The sequence below is a fragment of the Staurois parvus genome, unplaced genomic scaffold, assembly GCF_062004578.1.
Source record: "Staurois parvus isolate SC_StPar_1 unplaced genomic scaffold, SC_StPar_1.0 ptg000001l, whole genome shotgun sequence".
Lineage (NCBI taxonomy): Eukaryota > Metazoa > Chordata > Amphibia > Anura > Ranidae > Staurois > Staurois parvus.
Genome location: NW_028317797.1, coordinates 2,721,175 through 2,742,592, shown reverse-complemented (window position 1 = coordinate 2,742,592; position 21,418 = coordinate 2,721,175). Strand labels below are relative to the sequence as shown.

The following is a 21,418-nucleotide window of genomic DNA, read 5'->3' as shown; positions in this document are numbered from 1 at the left end:
GCTCTGGGACTGAGAACATGAAATAGTGGGAAGCATAAATGGAGGAGGAAATGCTCAAAAGCTCATGGCAACCACCATCTGCTGAAGCCCACTGATATGTTATAAGGAAAAGAAGAATAGAAGTGCAGGAATGATTTTCCTTCCCAGGTGCCATGCTCAGCAGGTAAAGTAGGGGAGTAGGGGAGCACATAATACTACTAATAATCAAAACAATTGAAAAAAAAATGTAGAGCTTTTTTTCAGCGGGAATGCGGAGGAAGGCAGTTCCGCCAACCCCAGCACAGAATGCATGTAATGGTAAAAGGGACTGGGGTGTGCTGGAGGGTCTATTGATGTAGATTTCTGGTGATCTATTGTAGCTGGGGTGTATTGCTAATGGGAGGGTCTATTGTTGCTGGAAAATCTATTGTTGCTGGTGGGGGATCTATTGTTGCTCCGGGGTTCTTATGTTGTTGGGTAGGTCTACTGTTGAGGGGGGAGGGTCTATTGATGCAGGCTTCTTGGGGATCTACTGTTGCTCTGGGGTTCTTATGTTGTGTGGGGGTCTACTGTTGAGGGGGGAGGGTCTATTGATGCTGGCTGCTGAGGGATCTATTGTTGCCAGTGAGGTCCATTGCTGCTAGGGCAGATCTATTGTTGCTGGGGGGATATTTTGTTTCTGGGGGACGAGTCTATTGTTGCTGGAAAGGATCTATTGTTGCTGGGGGGGTCTATTATCATTAACCAATTTCATACAAATTTCTATTATATATGCAGTTTATAGTTACCAATTATTTCTTCCATCTATGAACTATACCACTGAGGATTACATTTTATAAAGACACCCCTGAATCTGCATTTTTTTTAAAATGCCCACATAGCAAAAAGAATTCCCATCTAATTTCAGGTGTATTCTTGATCAATGATTCCTTTACAATGTATCAGACTAGCTTGTACAGCAGAATACATATACTGATGGGTAGACAACAGTGAATTAGTGACTTACCGTTAGGTGTTGGAAAAGCCACGCCCTCATGATGTTTGTGGCCACTTTGGGAAAGATACCTCGCTTTTTATGACGTTTTTTGTCTTTGTCTGGGTCATCGTCATCCCCCGTACTCGGTGAGGCTACACTGTTGTCCAACCCATCACCTGTGAAAAATGAGAAATGTGAAAATGAGTCAGTTTCAGGAGTATTGCAACTTCAAATCCACCTCTAAATACCACTAGCTGTACTGTCACTAACAATTTAACATGAGTTGAACACAGGTGCCAATAATTTATGTGTAGAACAGATGTAGAGCTTCTAGATGAAGACCCCATTGGGCTGTCAAGGTGAATGTCATACTTCAAAGCAATTTCTTTATCTCTTAATCCCTTTGAAAACTCCACAAGGTAAGTTTGAATACATAATTTATTTTATAAAATACTGACCAAAACCATACTGCTGTATTTATCATTTGATATATTTTCACTATATAATGTGACAAACACTGGCAGCACTGCAAATGAATATGGTAACTGAACATGATGCAAAATCAACTGAAAGGAGCCTTCTATTTCTAACAATATCCAATAGCAAAAAAAAACGCAATGGCACATGCAATACGGTGATGAACTTGCTCTGAGAATTTTATTTGGTGTGGTTAATACATGGTGGCAACGTTTCAAGAATGGCTTGATGAAGGAGGCTATACTCCTCTGAAACATTGCCACCAAGTATTATCCACACCCAATAAAAAATCTCCAAGTGAGTTCATCACTATAAAACTTGAGCCATTGACTTCATTTTACTTCTATGAATTAAGAGTAGCCATAGAGCTGGAGATGTCTGACACTGGATGACAGCTGGTATAAAATGTCACTTTTCTTACAAGAATCGGGCTATGCCAGCACCCTACACAAGGTTTTGCCCAATTCACATGGTGAATATTTCAATCTCTTCTCACCAAAAAAAAGGAAGGAACATTGTTCACAAAGAGAGTTTGCAACATGTGCTTGTTATTGCTCTGCTATTAACCCATGCATGACCCAATCATTACATGCAATGTTTATGTGAATCTCCTCCATTTATTGGGCTGTGTATGAACAGCCTCAGACAGGATATCTAATTATAGGCAGACATGATCAGATGATTCCAGTGTTAGTGGGCCAGATGTCATAAGATAGATTGTCATATAAATGCACACACATTTTTGGGTAGTTTACTAAATGATAACAAAATAAACTATGCGTTAATGCAGAATGCAAATCTATAATTTATCCATAGAATGAATTCTCACTTGGTTTTATCAAAATGAAACAGTCAAAAACAAAATGCTTGGATTCAGTACACAGGAAAAAACATCCGATCAGCACACAGGAACTCATGCCCATCCAAAATTTATTAAAACATTAAATACATTAATATATTTTGGGAGCTCCAATGCCAGCTTTTACTATGTACTAATGTTGCTGCTCAGATTGTCATATACATAGAGAGACAAATAATTTGCATCATGCCTCTGTGCCCACCTAATCTTTACAGTATGCAATGTAATTAATAAGAATATATGCAAAATTTTATATCTACAATAATGATGTATGACTTAAGGGCCCATTCACATTATGGGTGCACATGATGTTCTGTATAGCATGTGCACGCTGGCGCAGGGGTGGACTGACAACTCATGGGGCCCCCGGGCAATAGGGGATCATGGGGCCCCTGTGTCCTTGCCCAAACTCAAAAAAGCCTATGAAAAATGTACCAGGGGAATCTCATGGGGCCCCCTTCTGACCCCAGGCCCTGGGGTCCAAATGGTCAGTCCGCCCCTGCGCTGGCACATGTTGTGCGATGCATTGTAAGGAAAACCATAGATGATTTGATTTTCTTTGTTACAACCACAGGTTGCAGGAAAGAAAATCACTAAATTTCCCCACATTTAGTGTTGATGGGGAATCCCTCCCACAGCGCTCTTGTGCTCCACTGGCGGGAAGCTTTTCCTGCCAGCAGAACACAATGATTACTGCTAGCGGCTATAGCTGTAGGCAGTAATTGCATGTAAAAATCCGAGAGGCTGGTTGTACCCAAGGCAATTGGTGGATCAACCTGGAAACAATCAACCTGCCCATACATGGATTGAATCTCTGCCAGTCCCTGATGAACCAGCTGAGATTTGATCCATCTATGACCAGCTTTACAATGCATCATGGTTTACTTGGACATGTAAATCGCTGTGTAAATTGTTGGCAATATAAAAATCCCTGTAATATATAATAATACATTTTATTCAGCTATGCAAGACATAGTGCTGTAGCTTGTTCCAACATACTGCAATGCATTAAAATGCAACCTTTCCTACTTTTTTTAGTGCACATCATCACAGCACATTGGTGTAAACTGAAACAACTGAACAAAAGGTAAATTGCCTTGTCTAGCTGCTGGGAATCCATTGGGCATTGTTGCCCAATGCAGTATAATGGGGCTGGTATGAACAAGTTCTAAGACATACTTGTTTTTTACATCTCAGGAAAATAAAAAGAAAGTGTAAATGATATGCAAATGACAGCCGGCTAGTAGACACATGGTTGCAATTCTAGGTGGGAGTGAGAAAAATCTGAATCTATAGTCAAGATGGAATAAAACTACCCACAGTAATAGTGAGTTATTTTTCTTGGGATTAAAGGGACAATCATTCTGTAAATTGTTCTCAGAGAGATAAAAATATTGGACATAGCGATGTGCAGTGTTAACATAAGCTCACTAATTATTCAGATTTCCTTAATATTTCCCCAAAATTGGCACATTTCTTCTAGTTCATGCCCGTGAATGTAATGAACTACACTATATTGCAAAACGTATTGGGACACCCCTCCAAATCATTGGATTCAGGTGTTCCAATCACCTCCATCACCACAGGTGTATAAAATCAGGCACCTAGGCATGCAGACTGCTTCTACAAACATTTGTGAAAGAATGGGTCGCTCTCAGGAGCTCAGTGAATTCAAGTGTGGTACCATGATAGGTTGCCACCTGTGCAATAAGTCCATCCGTGACATTTACTTGCTACTAAATATTCCACGGTCAACTGTTAGTGGTATTATAACAAAGTGGAAGCAACTGGGAACAACAGCAACTCAGCCACAAAGTGGTAGGCCACATAAAATGACAGAGCGGGGTCAGCGCATGCCTAAGCAGAAGTCGTGGACAGCCTTCTCAGAAGAGTTGAAGCTGTTATAGCTGCATAGGGTGGGCCAACTGAATACTGAACCCTACGGACTAAGACTGGGATGCCATTAAAGTTCATGTGTGTGTAAAGGCAGTAGGGATGATCTTCAGGTTTGGGTTGAACATGAGTTCAGTATGAACTCTTAGATTGTAAGCTCCAAGGAGCAGGGCCCTCCTATCCCTCTTGTATTGAACTGTATTGTTGCTGTATTGTCTCCCGTTATATATTGAAAAGCGCTGAGCAAACTGTTGGCGCTATATAAATCCTGTATAATAATAATAATAATAATTGGGAACAACAGCAACTCAGCCATGAAGTGGTAGGCAATGTAAAATGACAGAGCGGGGTCAGCGCCTGCTGAAGCGCACAGTGCGCAGAAGTCGCCAACTGTCTGCAGAGTCAATAGCTAAAGACCTCCAAACTTCACATGGCCTTCAGATTAGCACAACAACAGTGTGTAGAGAGCTTCATGGAATGGGTTTCCATGGCCGAGCAGCTGCATCCAAGCCTTACATCACTGCAAAGCGTCGGATGAAGTGGTGTAAAGCATGCTGCCACTGGACTCTTGAGCAGTGGAGATGTGTTCTCTGGAGTGATGAATCACGCTTCTCTGTCTGGCAATCTGATGGCCAAGTCTGGGTCTGGCGGTTGTGGCAGATTTACTACACTATCGAATTATATAAAATTGTGGCAAATTTTCCACAGATTTGCTGACCTATTGAAATTAGCCTAAAAAACAACTCACAGGAAAGCATTTAAAGAGGAGTTTCAGTCTGTCTGAGAGAAATTAAAAGTCAGCAGGAACGAATATTGTACCTTAACTTTTAATAAAGGGACATTCACCTGTCCAGGGATCCAGTGCTATCCTCACCTGGGCCAGCACGTTTACTGTGGGAAACCAACTGAGATTCCTTTTGGCTTCACAGCTGGCTTCCCATTGCGCATGCGTAAGTAGTGTTGCACTTTGTGGATGATCCTTCAGCCTTCTGGGACCTAGGACACGTCCCAGAAGGTTGTGGGCAGGATTGTGTGGCTGCAAGTAGAAGCAGGTATCTGTCAAATCCAGGTACCCACTAGCCCCCCCCCCCAAAAAAAGGGGGCCAAAAGTAGAAGAGAAGGAGAGAAGGAGGAGGACATACAGCACACTTGCCATAAATGTGCAGAAAGGGGAAGACATTTGCAGACTGGTTGCAGACAATTGCTAAACATGAAGTGGTGCTGTACTCACTAATGTTCATAAAAAAAACAGGATAAGAATTGCGAATGCTTTGCACACATTCGCAGGATGCGACATTTAGAAATAGAGGGTAACTATGTTTAGAAATGTCCCTTGGAGTCTTCATCTGCCATGTTCAGGCAGAATTCTGTCCTCTCTATATATGTTCTCATGGCAGTTAGGCAACTGAAGCCAATGGCTAGGTGCAGCCTAAATATTGAATACAACCTTTTTGTAGGTAAGAGGCTGCAACACTCTCATGGATGATGACGTCTGTATTAAACCATTTAGTTCAGTATAAATAAAGTGGAAGGATGCTCACATACTAAGCTCAAACCTACTGCAACCCCCATTCTAAGCCAATTCTAACTACCCTGTAAAGGAAAGAAGTCTCTACTTACCTATGCTGTGGGCTATCTGGTTTGGTCACATGATCTCTCCTGTGGCTAGCTTCAGTGAAGAGGAAAGATCACCAACAATGGCTGCAGAGCCTGGGTGATGACATAAGCCATAGGCTTACTATAGGGTGTCTGTTGTCAGCTTTCGCTCCTCTACACTGAAGCCGGGACCGGGAGCTGATCATGTGACCAGGCCAGAGCACCCTCAGCATATGTAAGTATACAAGGTAGATAGAGTAGGCTTAGAATGGGGGTGAGAGTAGGTTTAGGCTTAGTTAGTATTTGACTGATATTCCACTTTTGATATTACAGTATAAATAAACACTACCATAGACTTCTCTTATTTGTTCGCCATGGTTTCTAAATATACAGTTTAAATGGTTTTTTTTTTAATATATGTTCAAGTGGTTTTTGGATTTTGCTAGAAATCTTGTGAGCCAGTAACTTCCTGTACTGTCTGCCTGTGCACAAGAAGGGGTAATGGAGATAAAGTGGGGGGGGGGGAGAAAAGGAGAGGTCTGTGTTCTTTGTAACCATCAGAAATAAAAGGCTGACACCATGTGCTTAACAATTCAAAGCTGTCTTGCCATGTCAAAAAGGAATGGAGGAACACACTATATTTTTGGCCTCAGGTGATACACCATTATTAAACAAATCCTTCTACAGAAGTTGTACCTGTTTATCTGCTGTACATCTCCTCTACAGCTATTCAAGGTACGTAATTTACACAGCATTTCTCAGTTCCAGCAGGCAGGAGGTGGGGATCTGATATCACATACTGCACAGTATAGAGCGGTGAGCTGTAATTATTTATTTATTTCAGGTACTTATATAGCGCCGTCAATTTACGCAGCACTTTAGATATATATTGTACATTCCCTAACCCTGAAGGGGTGTACAATCTAAGGTCCATAACTTACATTAATACATAAAAGGGCCAATTTAGACAGGATCCAATTAACCTACCAGCATGTCTTTGGAGGGTGGGAGGAAACCCGAGTACCCGGAGGAAACCCACGCAGGCACAGGGAGAACATGCAAACTCCAGGCAGGTGGTGCCGTGGTTGGGATTTGAACCAACGACCTGAGTACTGCCAGGCGGAAGTGCTAACCATTTAGCCACTGTGCTGCCCAATTTCAGACCAGAGTGGAGGGAAAGGACACACCCCCTACACAGTTTTGTAGGGAAACATGCACAGCTGAGGCTGTCAATCACCTGCTGTGTGATGGGGTGTGAGTGGGGGGGATTGCTTAGTGTTAGCAATAGGCTGTCAGAAGTGACTCATGCAGAAAGCAGAGAAAAAACAGAAATCACACTAGGTGCTTTGAGTTGAGACAAGGAGGCAAGTACACACTATTGAAGGATATACTTTGTTAATTTTTTATTTAAGGGGTTTATAACCACTTTAAATGTTACTAGTGTGCTTTGCTAGTTGGTAACATTTCTAATGTACTGTATGCTATCATAAATGCAAAACTTTGGGAGAAGGATACAGGATTTATGGATAACCAACACAAAAAAAACAAATCTTTCTAAAGCTTTTTTTAAAAAGCCACAGAAAGTTATAGAAAAGGTGTTTATACAGTATACACTCATCCTCTAATATTTACTTTAGACAAATACTTAAAGTGGTTCTAAAGCCTAAACATTTTTTATTTTAATGCACTCCTTACATTAAGGTAAAATGTTTAGGTAAAAGTATTACTCCCTCACCCCCATAATACTTACTCAATCCAGTGCTGTGCCTATCTGCAGGGGCTCACTGCTCCCACTTTCTGGTCTCACAGGCTTTGCTGAGCCATTGGCTCCCACAGCTATCAGTCCAATTCTGTGACAAGGGAGCAAGGGGCAGGGGCAAGTCATGCTGTCTGTGTCTATGGACACAGGCAGCGCGGCTCAGGATCAAGCCTGCAGGCGTGCCATGATAGGGAGTGGCTTTTTATGGTGGCACACTGAGAAGGGGAGAAACCAGGATCACTGCCAGGGGACCCAAAAGAGAAGGATTGGGGGCCACAGAACAGGTAAGTATAAACCTGTTTGTTATTTTTAAAAAATGAGTTTACAATCACTTTAACAAAAAAACAAAGAAATTCCTAACACAAGAATAATGTGGTTAGATATTCTAGTAGCTTAGTGAAACCATAATAATGGCATTTAAGTGACTAGCTCCTCCAACCTGAGCTGTTTGTGTTGGACTTTTCCTATTCTTTCCTCTAAAACCATGAAAATCTAAAACTGCATCAGAGAGGCAAAGAGCCGTAGAAGCAAATCATCTGCATTTAACATTTCAATGAGCCAATCTACTTTATATGCTAAGAGGAGCTATTTGAAAAGAAACACACATTTGTTGATTAAACAGCAAAATATTTTTTCTTTAATTTACTTCCGCTCTTTCTTTCTTCTTTTTTTTTTTATTCTCCCTGAAATCCTACAGCGTAAATTTCAAAATCCACCCCAATTTCAGAATTAGAATGCATATATTCCACACTTTAAATAGAGTAATAATAAAAAGGGCAATTGATTATTTATGAAAATATCCACTACCAACTGAAAGCGATGACTTTTTATTAAGCTTTGTGCATCAATAGATAATCAAGGCCTTAAAACAGCCTGAGCTTCCCATTACCTCAGGCAAAAGAATTCCTGAAAGCATGCCTTAAGGGCACCTGAATTATATACTCCATTAGGAGAGGGAAGCCTTTCTGCATTCCATGTAGAACACTCACCAGAAGCTTTCCTGTTTATTTCTGCTTTATGAAAGCAGAAGCATTAAGCACAGAATTTTGTAAGTGAAGACTTATGTAAATACAATGAAGAAAACCTTTCAAGCTGCAGCCAGATCCCCTCCTTCCATCTCTGGCAATGACCTATCCCAAATAAAAGGTTTCTGTTACATCATTAGGTCAAGCCAAAAACAGCCCGGGCTTAATACATAGTTTGTTCTTCCTACTGTTTTTAGGCAAATACAGCTACTTTGCTCCCATCTGGGAGGGAAATTACACTGCTGAGTCGTAATCTAAGACAAGATTTTCATTGGAAGCAAATGCTCAGAATCCAGTGTAAATACTGATGCGTGTTCAGAAAAGCCTAAAACAATAAACCTTGCTCTTGTCCAACGCGACTTAGAGAAACACAGTGAAGAAAAAGCAAACAGCGAGGAGGCATATTTTGTCAGGAAATGTTTTGATAATTTGAGATTGTTAGATTAGGGGCTTGAGGCATCACCACTCCCTCTCTCATCCACAGCCTGCTAATGCTTAAATCGGGCTTTGCAGATATCAGTCAATGTGCAATATTGCCATCGCTTACACAGTGCAGCCATCATACCGGGTAACTATTGAATTCCATTAAAATTATTATACAGTATTTATAAAGCGCCAATAGTTCGCTCAGCGCTGTACATTACAAAGTGGGACAGAACATGTGACAGAACAATACCAATACAATGCAAAACATGAGGGGATCGAGGGCCCTGCTCTTTCGAGTTTACAATCTAGGAGGGAGGGAATGGTGGTACAGGAGGAGATAGCTGTGGGGGATGGAGTGGTAGGAAGAGTGGAGGAGGGAGGCAAGTTAGCAGGGGGTGGGGTAGGCTTCCCTGAAGAGATGGGTTTTCAGGGTGCGCCTAAAGGAGAGGAGAGTAGGTGATAATCTGATGGGTTGGGGCAGGGAGTTCCAGAGGATGGCTGACACCCTGGAGAAGTCCTGGAGGTGGGCATGGGAGGAGGAGACCAGGGAACTAGAGAGAAGGAGGTCTTGTGAGGAGCGGAGTGTGCGTGCTGGGCGGTACTTGGATATTAGGTCAGTGATGTAGTTCGGGGCAGTGTGGTGGACAGCTTTGTACGTCAGTGTTAGGATTTTGAATTTGATCTGTAGCACAATCGGAAGCCAGTGGAGGTATTGGCAGAGGGGGGTGGCGGAGATGGAGCGGTTGGAAAGGTGAATGAGTCTGGCAGCTGTATTCAGGATCGACTGAAGCGGGGATAGCCAGCGGCAAGGCAGGCCAGTGAGGAGGGAGTTGCAGTAGTCGAGTCGTGATATGATGAGGGAGTGGATGAGCTGTTTAGTGGTTTCTGGGGTTAGGAACGTGCGTATTTTGGCGATGTTGCGGAGGTGGAGTCTGCATGAGTTAGTTAAAGATTGGACTTGGGGCTGGAAGGATAGGTTGGAATCCAGAATGACACCAAGTACTCTGGCCTGCGGGGCGGGTTTGATGGTGGCGTTGTTGGATGTGATGGAAAAATAGCATTTACTTCCTTTTTAGATTGTTTTCACCCACTTTAGACTGGCCCTGTGCTTGATCTACACTGGAGGCCAAGCTGGCAGAGGCTAGCTACTCTTACTAAAACAGAGAAAAGCAAAAAAGAGACATCTTTTGAGCAGCACAGTGGCTAAGTGGTTAGCACTTCTACCTGGCAGCACTAGGGATGTCAGTTCAAATCCCAGCCATGTCAACACCTGCCTGGAATTTGTATGTTCTCCCTGTGACTGTGTGGGTTTCCTCCCACACTCCAAAGACATGCTGGTAGGTTAATTGCATCCTGTCTAAATTGGCCCTAGTATGTGTATATATGAATGTGAGTTAGGGGCCTTAGATTGTAGGCTCCTTGAAGGCAAGGACTGATGTGAATGTACCATATATGTACAGCACTGCATAAATTTATGGCGCTATATAAGTACCAAAAATAAATAAATCTTCTGCATTAGCCAATGCCTTACAGAGACATCACAGCCTCATCACTTTGGTTAGTGGGATTATTAATTACTGGCAAGGCAACCTCTGACATACAAAAAATGCTCACATGAAAATAAAAATTGACGACCCATCCGATAAGCAAGAAATTATTTCTTTATGACATGCACTAAACACCTATTCAATCAGCGCAACACACCCTAAAATGATGATAGTGCTCTAAATAGTTGCTGCTAAACCCTCCACCTATACGAGAGAAAGCCCGAATCTGGGGCATTATGCATATAGGTGGAAGAAGCTGAGCCCTAGAAGTTTTGAACTGATGACCATCTAGGAGAGCGGGGTGGTGAGCCATGTAACAAAATTATACATTATATGCTGGCTTGTTTCTTACATTTTGCAAGTGTTTTTAATCTGGGAGCTATTAAATAGTTTTACAAATAGAGAGCACTATGGTTCCACTTTTCTGATTTCCATAATACATTCTATATGAGAGCGTCAGCTGGAGGAGTGTATACTGTGGCAGTGCCGGGAGAGGAGCTGGAGGAAGACCACAGAGGGTGTATACAAGTCTGTCCACATGTTGAGCGCATAATGACCTATTGATGAGGTCATAAAGTGAGGTGAGCAGGTTTTTCATCTAATGGTGGTGGCACGGTTGGCACTGAAGAAGAGAGAAGATTTATCTTATACATATTGCACAGTGGTGTTATAAGAGACTTTTTCATGGGACTTTAATTATTGTTTAATATTTAGTTTTATATGAGATATTAGTCTGTTGTGCTACACTTTATTGTTATTCATTATGACATGCACTGACTATTTTTAAAGCAATCATTTAGAATCTACACCAATCAGGCATACTGACCACCAATAACTCCCCCTTCTGACACCAAAACAGCTCCTATTTTTTCCACAACAGACCTGACTCAAGTACGCCACCAGACCTCTGAAGGTATGCTGTGGTATCTGGCACCAAGCCATCAGTAGATCCTTTAAGTCCTGTACATTTGGAGGTGGGGCCTCCATTGATTGGACTCGTTTTTCCAGCACATCCCACAGATGCTCGATTGGTTTGAAATCTGAAGAGTTTAGAGGCCAATTCAACTCCTCAAGCTTGTTGTTGTGTTCCTCAAACCGTTCTTGAACCATTTTTGTGGTGTGACATGGTGCATTATTCTGCTGAAAGAGACCACTTCCATCAGGGAATACAGTTTCCATGAAGGTGTGCACTTGGTCATCAACAATGTTTAGGTAGGTAATATGCGCCAAAGTAACAACTACACAAATGGCAAGCCCAAAGGTTTCACAGCAGAACATTGCCTAAAGTATCACACTGCCTCAGCTGGCTTGCATGCTTCCAATATTGCATTCTGGTGCCATCTCCTTCCCAGGTAAGGGAAACGCACATCCCCGGCCATGCACATGACATAAAAGAAAACATGATTCATCAGACCAGGCCACTTTCTTCTATTGTTCCATGGTCCAGTTCTGATGCTCACATGCCCATTGAAGGTGCTTTTGGCTGTGGACATGGGTCAGCTTGTGGACCCTTACTGGTCTATGGCTACGCAGCCCATACACAACAAACCTTGATGCCCATTTTTTCTGCTTTCAACACATTAACAGCATGTTTACTTGCTGCCTAATATATCCCACTGACTTCAGTAAGATATATATTTGGCTGATCGATGTATATTATAGTTCTAATCTAAAAGCAAACATTTCCAAAAACTATTATTCTGAATGGATCATATGTTGTAACCACAAAACCTTTCCATTTTGATGGAAGAACTCTTAATTTTGTTGCTTCAATGTGCTCTTTACCGTGAGAATATTGATCACAGAGTACCAGAGGTCAGAAGATTCTTTTCTTACTCATGATGTGAATGCACAGTATTATTATTATTATACAGGATTGATATAGCGCCAATGGTTTGCACAGTGCTATACAATATAAGGGAGACAGTACAGTTACAATATATTCCAATACAAGAGAGTTGGGAGAGCCCCGCTCCTGAGAGCATACGATGTTCAGGACAGGCCACACAAACTTTCCATAGGCAGTTACGTATTGGGTTGTGTGGGTTCCATTAACAGACAATTGGCAGTCATCTTACAAATACCAAAATTATTTGGGCAGGTGATCTGATGCAATTATCCCTCTCCATACAGGATCACGCTTTCATTAGACTGCAGAAAAATCAGTCATATCATGCATACTGTCAGCCACTAATGAATATAAGCAGTGCCAGTGATTATAGGCAATATCTGAAACTTTTGATTCGCATACAATTGTATAGAGCAAGGGCGGCATAATGCATCAGACACAGGAACTATCCTGCATCTCTGTATAGCTTGTACAGGACAATATTTGTCATGCTCAAGCACAGTGATTTTTTTGTATGCTGTTATCCTCATTGTAACCTGGAGGTGTAGTGAAATAACAATCACACTGTAGCAGCCAGGAACCACATTTGCAAAGCGAGAGAGAGAGAGAGAAAGGGGGGAAATGTCAGAGGCTTCATTCCTGGATTTGACTTCCCCTGCTGCCAAATGAAGGCAAATTATGAAGGCAAACTGAAAAGGTGGAAATAATCACAAAAATGATGCTAGTCCATAAACAGGCGTACAGCCTCATTAGTATAACAGTAGGCTCCACTGGGTGATTTCTACTCGATTTGCTGATGCCATGAGGAAGTGCCACAGGGCAACTTTGGCCAGCTGCTAATGGATTCTGACAGCTTCTTAGCAACTAGTGCTAGCCACGGTGTGGCGTTTGCTAGTGACAGAAACTGAAAATGTCATATTATCTGCCCATGTGTCATGGAGTCTGTGTGGCAATTAACTAGCAGGCCAGTGACTGAGAGGCCAGAGGCTCTTAAAAATGGCCTGTGGCAATTCTGGACACAGTAAGCTCATCTTCTGCATTTGCCTTGCCCATATGCAACATTACAATGCACAGATCCGGCTGGCTCTACCTTTGTCTGAATCCCTGATGAGCTGGGTGTATTCAGATCTCGCCTCTGCAGAGAGAAGTCTCAGTAGCAGTCACTTAAGGCACTGCATGGCATTATCAGTGAAGTTAAAAGTAATCTGTCTTGATATGATTGTTTGAAATAGCCCTTTAATTGGCAATACCTGATTTTCTGTTTTTGAACGCCGCCTCCGAAAGGTGCTAGCTATTTTTCTGCTTTTGCAAATTAGTCTAAAAGGATTTAGGATCACTGAAGCAGACTCATTGCCTGTCAAATTGCTCGGAGCACTAGAACTCTGCACAGCAACTAGACACTATTTAAAAAACATCGAGCCTATAACAAGCAGGAGAAGAGCTGGCCTTCCTCGTTTCAGCTCCCAAGCTATCAAAACCATCCTGAGTGTGTCAAACTGTCAAACCTTTCAGCGGGACCATTTGCTCTTTCAAATGATATTTAGGAATTATTTTGCAGAATTTATAGGCCGTGATCTAGAGCAAGAGGTTGAGTCACAAAGAAAGGAATGCACCTCTACAAGTTTGTAGGTAGACAATTTCTTAAGAGACTCTGGCCTATATCCACAGAGTAATGGAGGTGACCTGTGCCACCTCCCTTGCTGTCAGGGGGATCGGATTTCAAACGAGCTCAAATCAAATGTCCCATAGTTGCCTATTTAAGCACACCCAGGCATTTAGACCATGCTATCTTGTTCCTTTCAAGAAGGGATAAAGCAGCATTTATAGTATTCAGGCCATTCAATGGGTCAAACTGGCCATGTCAGCAGGGGTCCTTCTCATGCAGGTCAAAGATTCCCCCTCCTCCAGCAACCTTCCTTCCCACAGTCCATTGGTATTTAGAGGAGGAATAAACCTCTAACAAAAATATCCAGGTCATGACAAACGTTTTCAGTATTTTCTTTATCAGATCTCAGAACAGTGTGTTCTATCAAGAATATTTAAGCCACAATATATTAAATCTGCTTAGCCCACCTTGAATGTTAAAATTTACTTCACACTGCAAAAACGAAATTCTTGAATTTGAAATATGTTAAAATATGTAAAAAAGCACAACTAGAAAGATATGTTAAATATGCTTTAATAAGCATGCGGCACAGTGGCTTAGTGGTTAGCACTTCCGCCTGGGAGTACTAGGGTCATTGGTTTGAATCCCAACCATGGCACCACCTGCCTGGAGTTTGCATGTTCTCCCTGTGCCTGTGTGGGTTTCCTCTGGGTACTCTGGTTTCCTCCCACAGACATGCAGGTAGGTTAATTGGCTCCTGTCTAAATTGTCCATAGTATGTGAATGTGAGTTAGGGACCTTAGATTGTACACCCCTTGAGGGTTAGGGACTGATGTCAATGTACAATATATATATGTAAAGTGCTGTGTAAATTGACAGCACTATATAAGTACCTGAAATAAATAATGTGTAAGCATATATAAATGTGCGATAGCATGCAGGTGTAGGCTAAACATATATGGAATAATATTGTCACAAAGTTCTGGGTTTGGGTGGTCAGAGAATTGTGCTTTTGCCTGTGCAGGACAAAGCAAACAGGTTCTTTTTATTCCTCCTGTCCACAGCAGCATATACTTACTTACCTTTTGCTCCACTGCCCTTTTGTTCAGCCATGTGTAAGCATAAGTTGGACTTCCAATGTCTGTTGGCTTAATGGAGTAGCCAATGAGGAAAGGAAATGCAACTATACTGTATTTGTTGGTAAACAGAACAAAATGCTACTTTTCCTTGCATGGGCAAAGCACAGGTTCACTTTAAGATGATATCTGACTGTTCTGGCTGTTTAAAGTGGTTCTGAAGGCTGAAGATTTTTTTACCTTCTGAATTCAGCAACCCCCCACAGCCCCCCTAATATTTACCCGAGCACGATTACTTACCCGACCCGATCTTGTTCCAGCTATGTGCCTGAGAGCAGCAGCTCTCCCAGCTCTGTCCCTCCTCATTGGCTCAAGCACAGTAGTGGGAACCATTGGCTCCTGCTGCAGTCAATCACAGCCAGTGAGGAGAGAGTGGGGTGACAGGGCCAAGTTGTGCTCTGTGTGTCTTAGGGACACATAGAGCAGGGCATGGGAGCAAGCATGAGTTATCCCATTGCATGTGGCTTGCTATGGGGGCACTTAGCAGGTGGGAGGAGCCAAAAGTGCTGGTGGGGGACCCGAGAAGAGGAGGATCGGGGCTACTTTGTGCAAAACCATTACAGAGCAGGTAAACATGGCATGTTTGTTATTTAAAAAGGAGGTTCCTGTCCTCCAAACAACCCTTGACCAACCATTCTGATCTAATCAGCTGGTTTGGATTTTCCCAGCCAATCTCTATTGTTCTCTGCCTGGAAAATCTGATGATGGAGATGTCTTTCTGCTCTCCTACCCCACCCCACAACACTACACTACACAGGCATAGACAAGCATACCAGGCCACCATAGTTCTGAAAAGATAATATGGTGTTTGGATCTCCTCTGGACATTTGACCCCAATCTGATGTCTATGGGCATTGATACAGACAGGTCACTTATTGATAGTCAAAGGAGAGAAAAGAGATGTCTGTTGCTATCACATTCATGCTGGACCTACTGCAACTGTAGAACCTGGCGTGGGTAGTATTAGAGCCCAGAACATGCACAGGGAAAAGATTCCTTCTGTTTCATAGATATTCCAAAATGTTGAAAATTCTATGAAAGCAATAACAATCACTTCCATTGCCATGCATGCTCCTGTCCATGCACCAAGATGACACTACATTGCAAGATTGACTCAAGAGATATAAAAAACATTTGCATCATTAGTGAGTTTCTAAATGTACTGGCAACATCTTATTTACATTGTATAGGTCTGTCAACATTTCTAAGCCAAGGTCAAATAACAGTTGTAATAAAAAAAAAATTAAACCAGAATAATTACTGGCAAAACACTGCACATGATGCCACTAAAATAATAATAGGTAAACGAATATGTCAAATCTTAGGGAAAAAAACGAGAAAGAGGGGTTGGTTTAAGCAGATAGGATAAGAAGGAGTTTTAAAACTTGTAAGGAAAGTGCCAGGCAGGAGCAATTCCTTGGAGGACCATTAACATACTGAGGGCATTTTTATAAGGCATTGTAAAAGGAGCTTAAAACTTGTAAAGAGTAATGTGTTAAAGAGTTAAGTGGTGCACAGTCATTTTCACCATGGAAAAAAAAAATGGGTCACTTTGTTAGGGGGCCCCTTGCTTTAGGACATGCACAGCTGCAGAGGCACAATAAAGCACATATGACTACATAAACCCAGGCTTAATAGTCACAGCAAAGCATAATGGACTGGACTTGGAGCCAATTCATTTATTCCCCTATAACAGCATGAAACACATTCTTTATAAAGAAGCAAAATAAATAAATAACCATCTACTCACTGTGCATGTTATTTCACTGATTTCTTGACGTTTTGCCAGTGCATGATACATTTAAAAATAATAATAATGGGAACTATTTAACTATTTTTAGGAATATTTTTCATCGTTCATAATGGGCTGCTTTATGTTTAGCGAAAGCAGAAATGTCCTTATTAACCATGGTAAGCAATATTTGACTAATTTACTGCATGGGTGAGTGCACATAGCCCAGTTTACTTGTGCTTAGTATGTATATAACATAACCTCACAAAAGAAACATAAAGCTTCTCACTGTTGAACTCTCCTTCAGAAAATGCTAGTTACCTGGCCACCATGCTGACTCTCTTGCTTAAAAAGTTTAAGTCACTGACCCAGCACAAGTAGATAAGCAAGGACTTCTAATGTTTTTAGCGACTTTCCTGAACTGCATTCTTCCAGGTCAGTGAATCAGAAAGTATTGAAGCCATTGGGTCATCATAACAGTCAGGAAACTGGATTTTTGGTTCAAATTCTTTATTTTGGCAGATAGGTTATTCGACAAACTGTATCAGATATCATCTATAGCAATGTGATTATTATTATTATTTATTATTATACAGTATTTATAAAGCGCCAATAGTTCGCTCAGCGCTGTACATTACAGAGGGGGACAGAACATGTGACAGAACAATACCAATACAATGCAAAACATGAGGAGATTAAGGGCCCTGCTCTTTCGTGATACAACAGGAATAGACAATGTGGTTAGATGTCACAAAAAAAAAAAAATTATTACAGATAAATCAAAATGCCATGATGTAAGATACAAATTACTTAGAAGCAGTCAGTAGAGAGGTTGATGGAAACTGGATTTTTTAATATTGAGGCCAGCAATAGCAATCTTGTATTTCTCTCATGAAGGGTTTACGTTTTATATACATATACAGGCGTATCTCAGTTTACAAACGTCTCGGTTAATGTAATTTTCGGTTTACGAATGAAAATCCATTGAAAATAATGCCTCTGTTTACAATTTTTTTTCACAATATGAAGTAAGTTTTCCCAGGATGCATTGCACCTGGGAGGTTTATGGCACCGGCCGTGTGCCTTTAAAGTGCACTTTGTAAAGAGTTTGGAACAGATAAGACTTTTTTTTTACTTTCTTATGACCTCCAGAACGGATTAATTGGTTTTCAATGCATTTATGATTTTTTTTAAAAGCATGTCCCTGTACAGTATTTGTGCCTTTAAAGTGCACTTTATATAAGAGTTTTGAACAGATAAGACTTTTTTTTACTTTTTTCTGACCTCCAGAACAAATTAACTGATTTTCAATGCATTTACAAATTAATTTTTAATCATGTCCCTGTACAGTATTTATGGCTATAAAGTGCACTTTATAAAGAGTTTTGAAAAGATAAAATACTTTTTTTTTACTTTTTTCTGACCTCCGGAATGGATTAATTGGTTTTCAATGCATTCCTATGGGAAACCACATTTCGGTTTACGAATTTTTTGCAATGCGAAAAGTCCCGGAGAATGCATTAAACTCGTAAACCAAGGTACACCTGTATTAAATTTTATACAGATTAACATGTGTCTTTAATTGACACTAAATGAAATCGTTATTCTCCAAAGATAATCACTATTTAATGACCCTCTAATGTGTGTTTTTTTTTTTCTAAATTAAGTTGTTTTTCACTGTGTTTTTCTGCTTTGTTGTAATGTCAGCCCCAAAACTCTTATTTCCCCCCCTCACTTCCCTTTGTTTAGAATGAGCAATACAAAATAGCTGAGGTCATGTTCACTGCTCTAGTCATACTACAAATCCCATAGTCCATAGTTCATAATCCCTAATCCAGCTTGAGACCAAGCAAGAGAGGTGGCTATGTTCCTACTTAAGCCTGCCACAGAAGGATCAAATCTCAGCTGGTTCAGCAGAGATTTGATCTATCTATGGACAGGCTGGTTGTATCCAATTGTGATTTATCAATCGACTTGGGTACAACCAGTCTGTCGGATTTTTGACCTTCAATTACTGCCAGTGGCTATAACCACTAGCAGTAATCATGTTCTGCCGCCTGGCAAGGCTCCCCGTTGGCAGAAAACAATAGTGCTGTGGGAGGGATTACCCCATCAACACTGACTGTTCATAGGGGAATCGAGGGATTTTCAGGTGGAAGGAAAGAAAATTGCATAATCTATGGGCTGCTTAAGAGTGGGATCATAAAAAAAAGAGAAATTTAAAGAGTTGGAGGAGGTTCTGAGCAATAGATAGTACTTTTTTGTTAAGAGTACATACTAGAATATAACAAATTTTAAAAAAAAAGTGTCACTTTAATTTAGATCCTGATACTTATCGGCCACTGAAATAGAAGCTCACAAAATAATTTTACCCTCCCTATAACATTTTATACTATTAGATACACTGCAATTTAGAATCTAGGCGCTCAATCTAGTAAAATAAGTGGTTCGGCACAGAGTGGGGATTCATCCTGGTGTTCCGACCAAACAAAAAAGTTTGTTTGGGTCTCAGAAATTAGCCTCTGATAACAAATCAGTTTACATGTCACAAAAAAATATAATTACTAGAATTCCATTAAAAATTCCTAGAAATGCTTAAAGAGAATCTGACAAGAAAATAAAAACACATAGAGCTACAACAGGAACAGGCATGAACATGACTTTAGTCTTTAGAAAAAAATGATTTTTGCTGTAAGTGAGCTTAGGTAAGCCCCCAGCATCTTATAATGCAACGTGGGCACTTCTCTGTTGGCTACTGCTGTGTCTGCATTGCACTGTGCGCAAAATGTTTGCAGGAATTCCACCTGAAATACTAAAAAGGTCCTTAAGGAAATTTGAATGTGTTGTCTACAGAAATAAATCAGATTCTTGTTCTGTTTTCTTATCTGAAACAAAACAGCAATCAAATTCTGACTGATTGCTAAGAACAAGAGAAACATTTTGCTTCATACAAAGGGCCCAAGTCCACATGTTATGTATTTTTCTGAAAAAGAATATAATTTTATAATAGATCATACGTGTGCATTTAAGCCTAAATACATTGTTTTATTTGTATGTTTGACCATATCCTAGTCACATTATATTATATTCTGGCTGGTTTTAATTTTCTTGAATAAATTAACAGGGTTTAGCATTTGATTATTTGTATGATTATGTTAATGATCATAATTGTTCTTGTATTTATATTGGCTTGTACCATGCTCTGACTCTAGGGGGTTCATTTGATAAAGACAAATGGGCTCTTCACTTTGCAAGGGAATTTTCCCTAATTCAGTGAATGAGGTGCAGCTCTGATGACTTCCATCATCTAATAATTTTCAAGCAAAAAAACTTTTTTATTTCCCTTGCACATGATTGGGTATTGTTTGCAAAGTGAACGTTCACCCCATTCAAGAAGTTAAGGATAAATTCCCTTGCAAAGTGGACAGCCAATTTGTCTTTAGCAAATCAGTCCCTAGGTGTCAAATGTGCTGTTGCTCTCTAAAGCAAGCATCTAACCCAATGTCTGTGCCTCACTTTATAACATGGAACTTTTTTTTTTTTAACAGATGGGCCCCAAATCTCAGGAACACTGAAGCTGGCCAAATATGGATCGAAATTTGGCTGGTTCAGAAGGGACTGGATGAATTTCAATCCATATGTGGCCACTGTGGGTTAACAGAAGTTGACCTACCAACTGATTTCTGTTCAACCACCCAGTTGACATTTTCTTGCCCAGGTGCTGGCTACCATAGCTTGTCTCTACTCTCAATCAAAATATAGAATATATAAGCCACACTCTGAAACCTGGCTCTTCTTTCTGTGTTTATTTTGTCAAAAAAAGAAAGAAACTGCATACATTGTTGTCTCCACCTGACACCACCTTCCTTGACGTGTTTCACCACTGCTGGCTTGCTCACAAGGAGAGGGAAAGTTCCCCTTTCCTTGTGAGCAAGCCAGAAATGGTGAAACACGTCAAGGAAGGTGGTTTTAGGTGGAGACAACAATGTATGCAGTTTCTTTTTTGACAAATGAAATACAGAAAGAAGAGCCAAGTTTCAAAGTGGGGATTATATTTTTTATAGTTAAAAGTTACTGCTTTGAAAATTCTCAACTCCTTTAATAAATCAGCCACTGTTTGCCATCGCCATTGGAGTACAAGGAATTACATTTTCTTCAGTAACTCATGAAAAGAAAACTGATATGGGCTCCAAATTCTAAAACTTCCTTTTGGATCTCAAGTTGAACACTGGTCTCTCTATACAGTTCATGATAGCTCATATTAGATTTGAAAAAATTCCAAGTCACAATTACTTATAATCTTATATATATGTATTCTGATAAATCAGCGGCTTTGTATAAGGTGACCTGTGTGGCAAAAGATTTTTTTTTGTGTGTGTGTAATGAGAACCAGGGCATGCAGAAAATGTAAACATAGCAGGGGAAAGACATCACAAAATGTTTTCTCCATGTCTCTTCCACATTAAACATTTAATCAGTGGCTGATAAGGAACAATGGCTAAGAAAACAGCCGACATAATTGTGGTGATTGGGACCATTCTAGCAGTATCTCCTGGTA

At 40.7% G+C, this 21,418-nt stretch overlaps 1 protein-coding gene across 2 annotated transcripts in view; it reads right to left on the bottom strand.

Moving 5' to 3' along the window:
• Positions 1-21,418, bottom strand: part of MEIS1 (Meis homeobox 1) — a 193,318-nt gene that overhangs the window by 88,246 nt on the left and 83,654 nt on the right. For both annotated transcript variants that reach the window (XM_089675382.1, XM_089676087.1), the window contains exon 8: positions 986-1,131. In XM_089675382.1, coding sequence (XP_089531508.1) covers positions 986-1,131 — 146 coding nt within the window. The remainder of the gene's footprint in view (positions 1-985; positions 1,132-21,418) is intronic.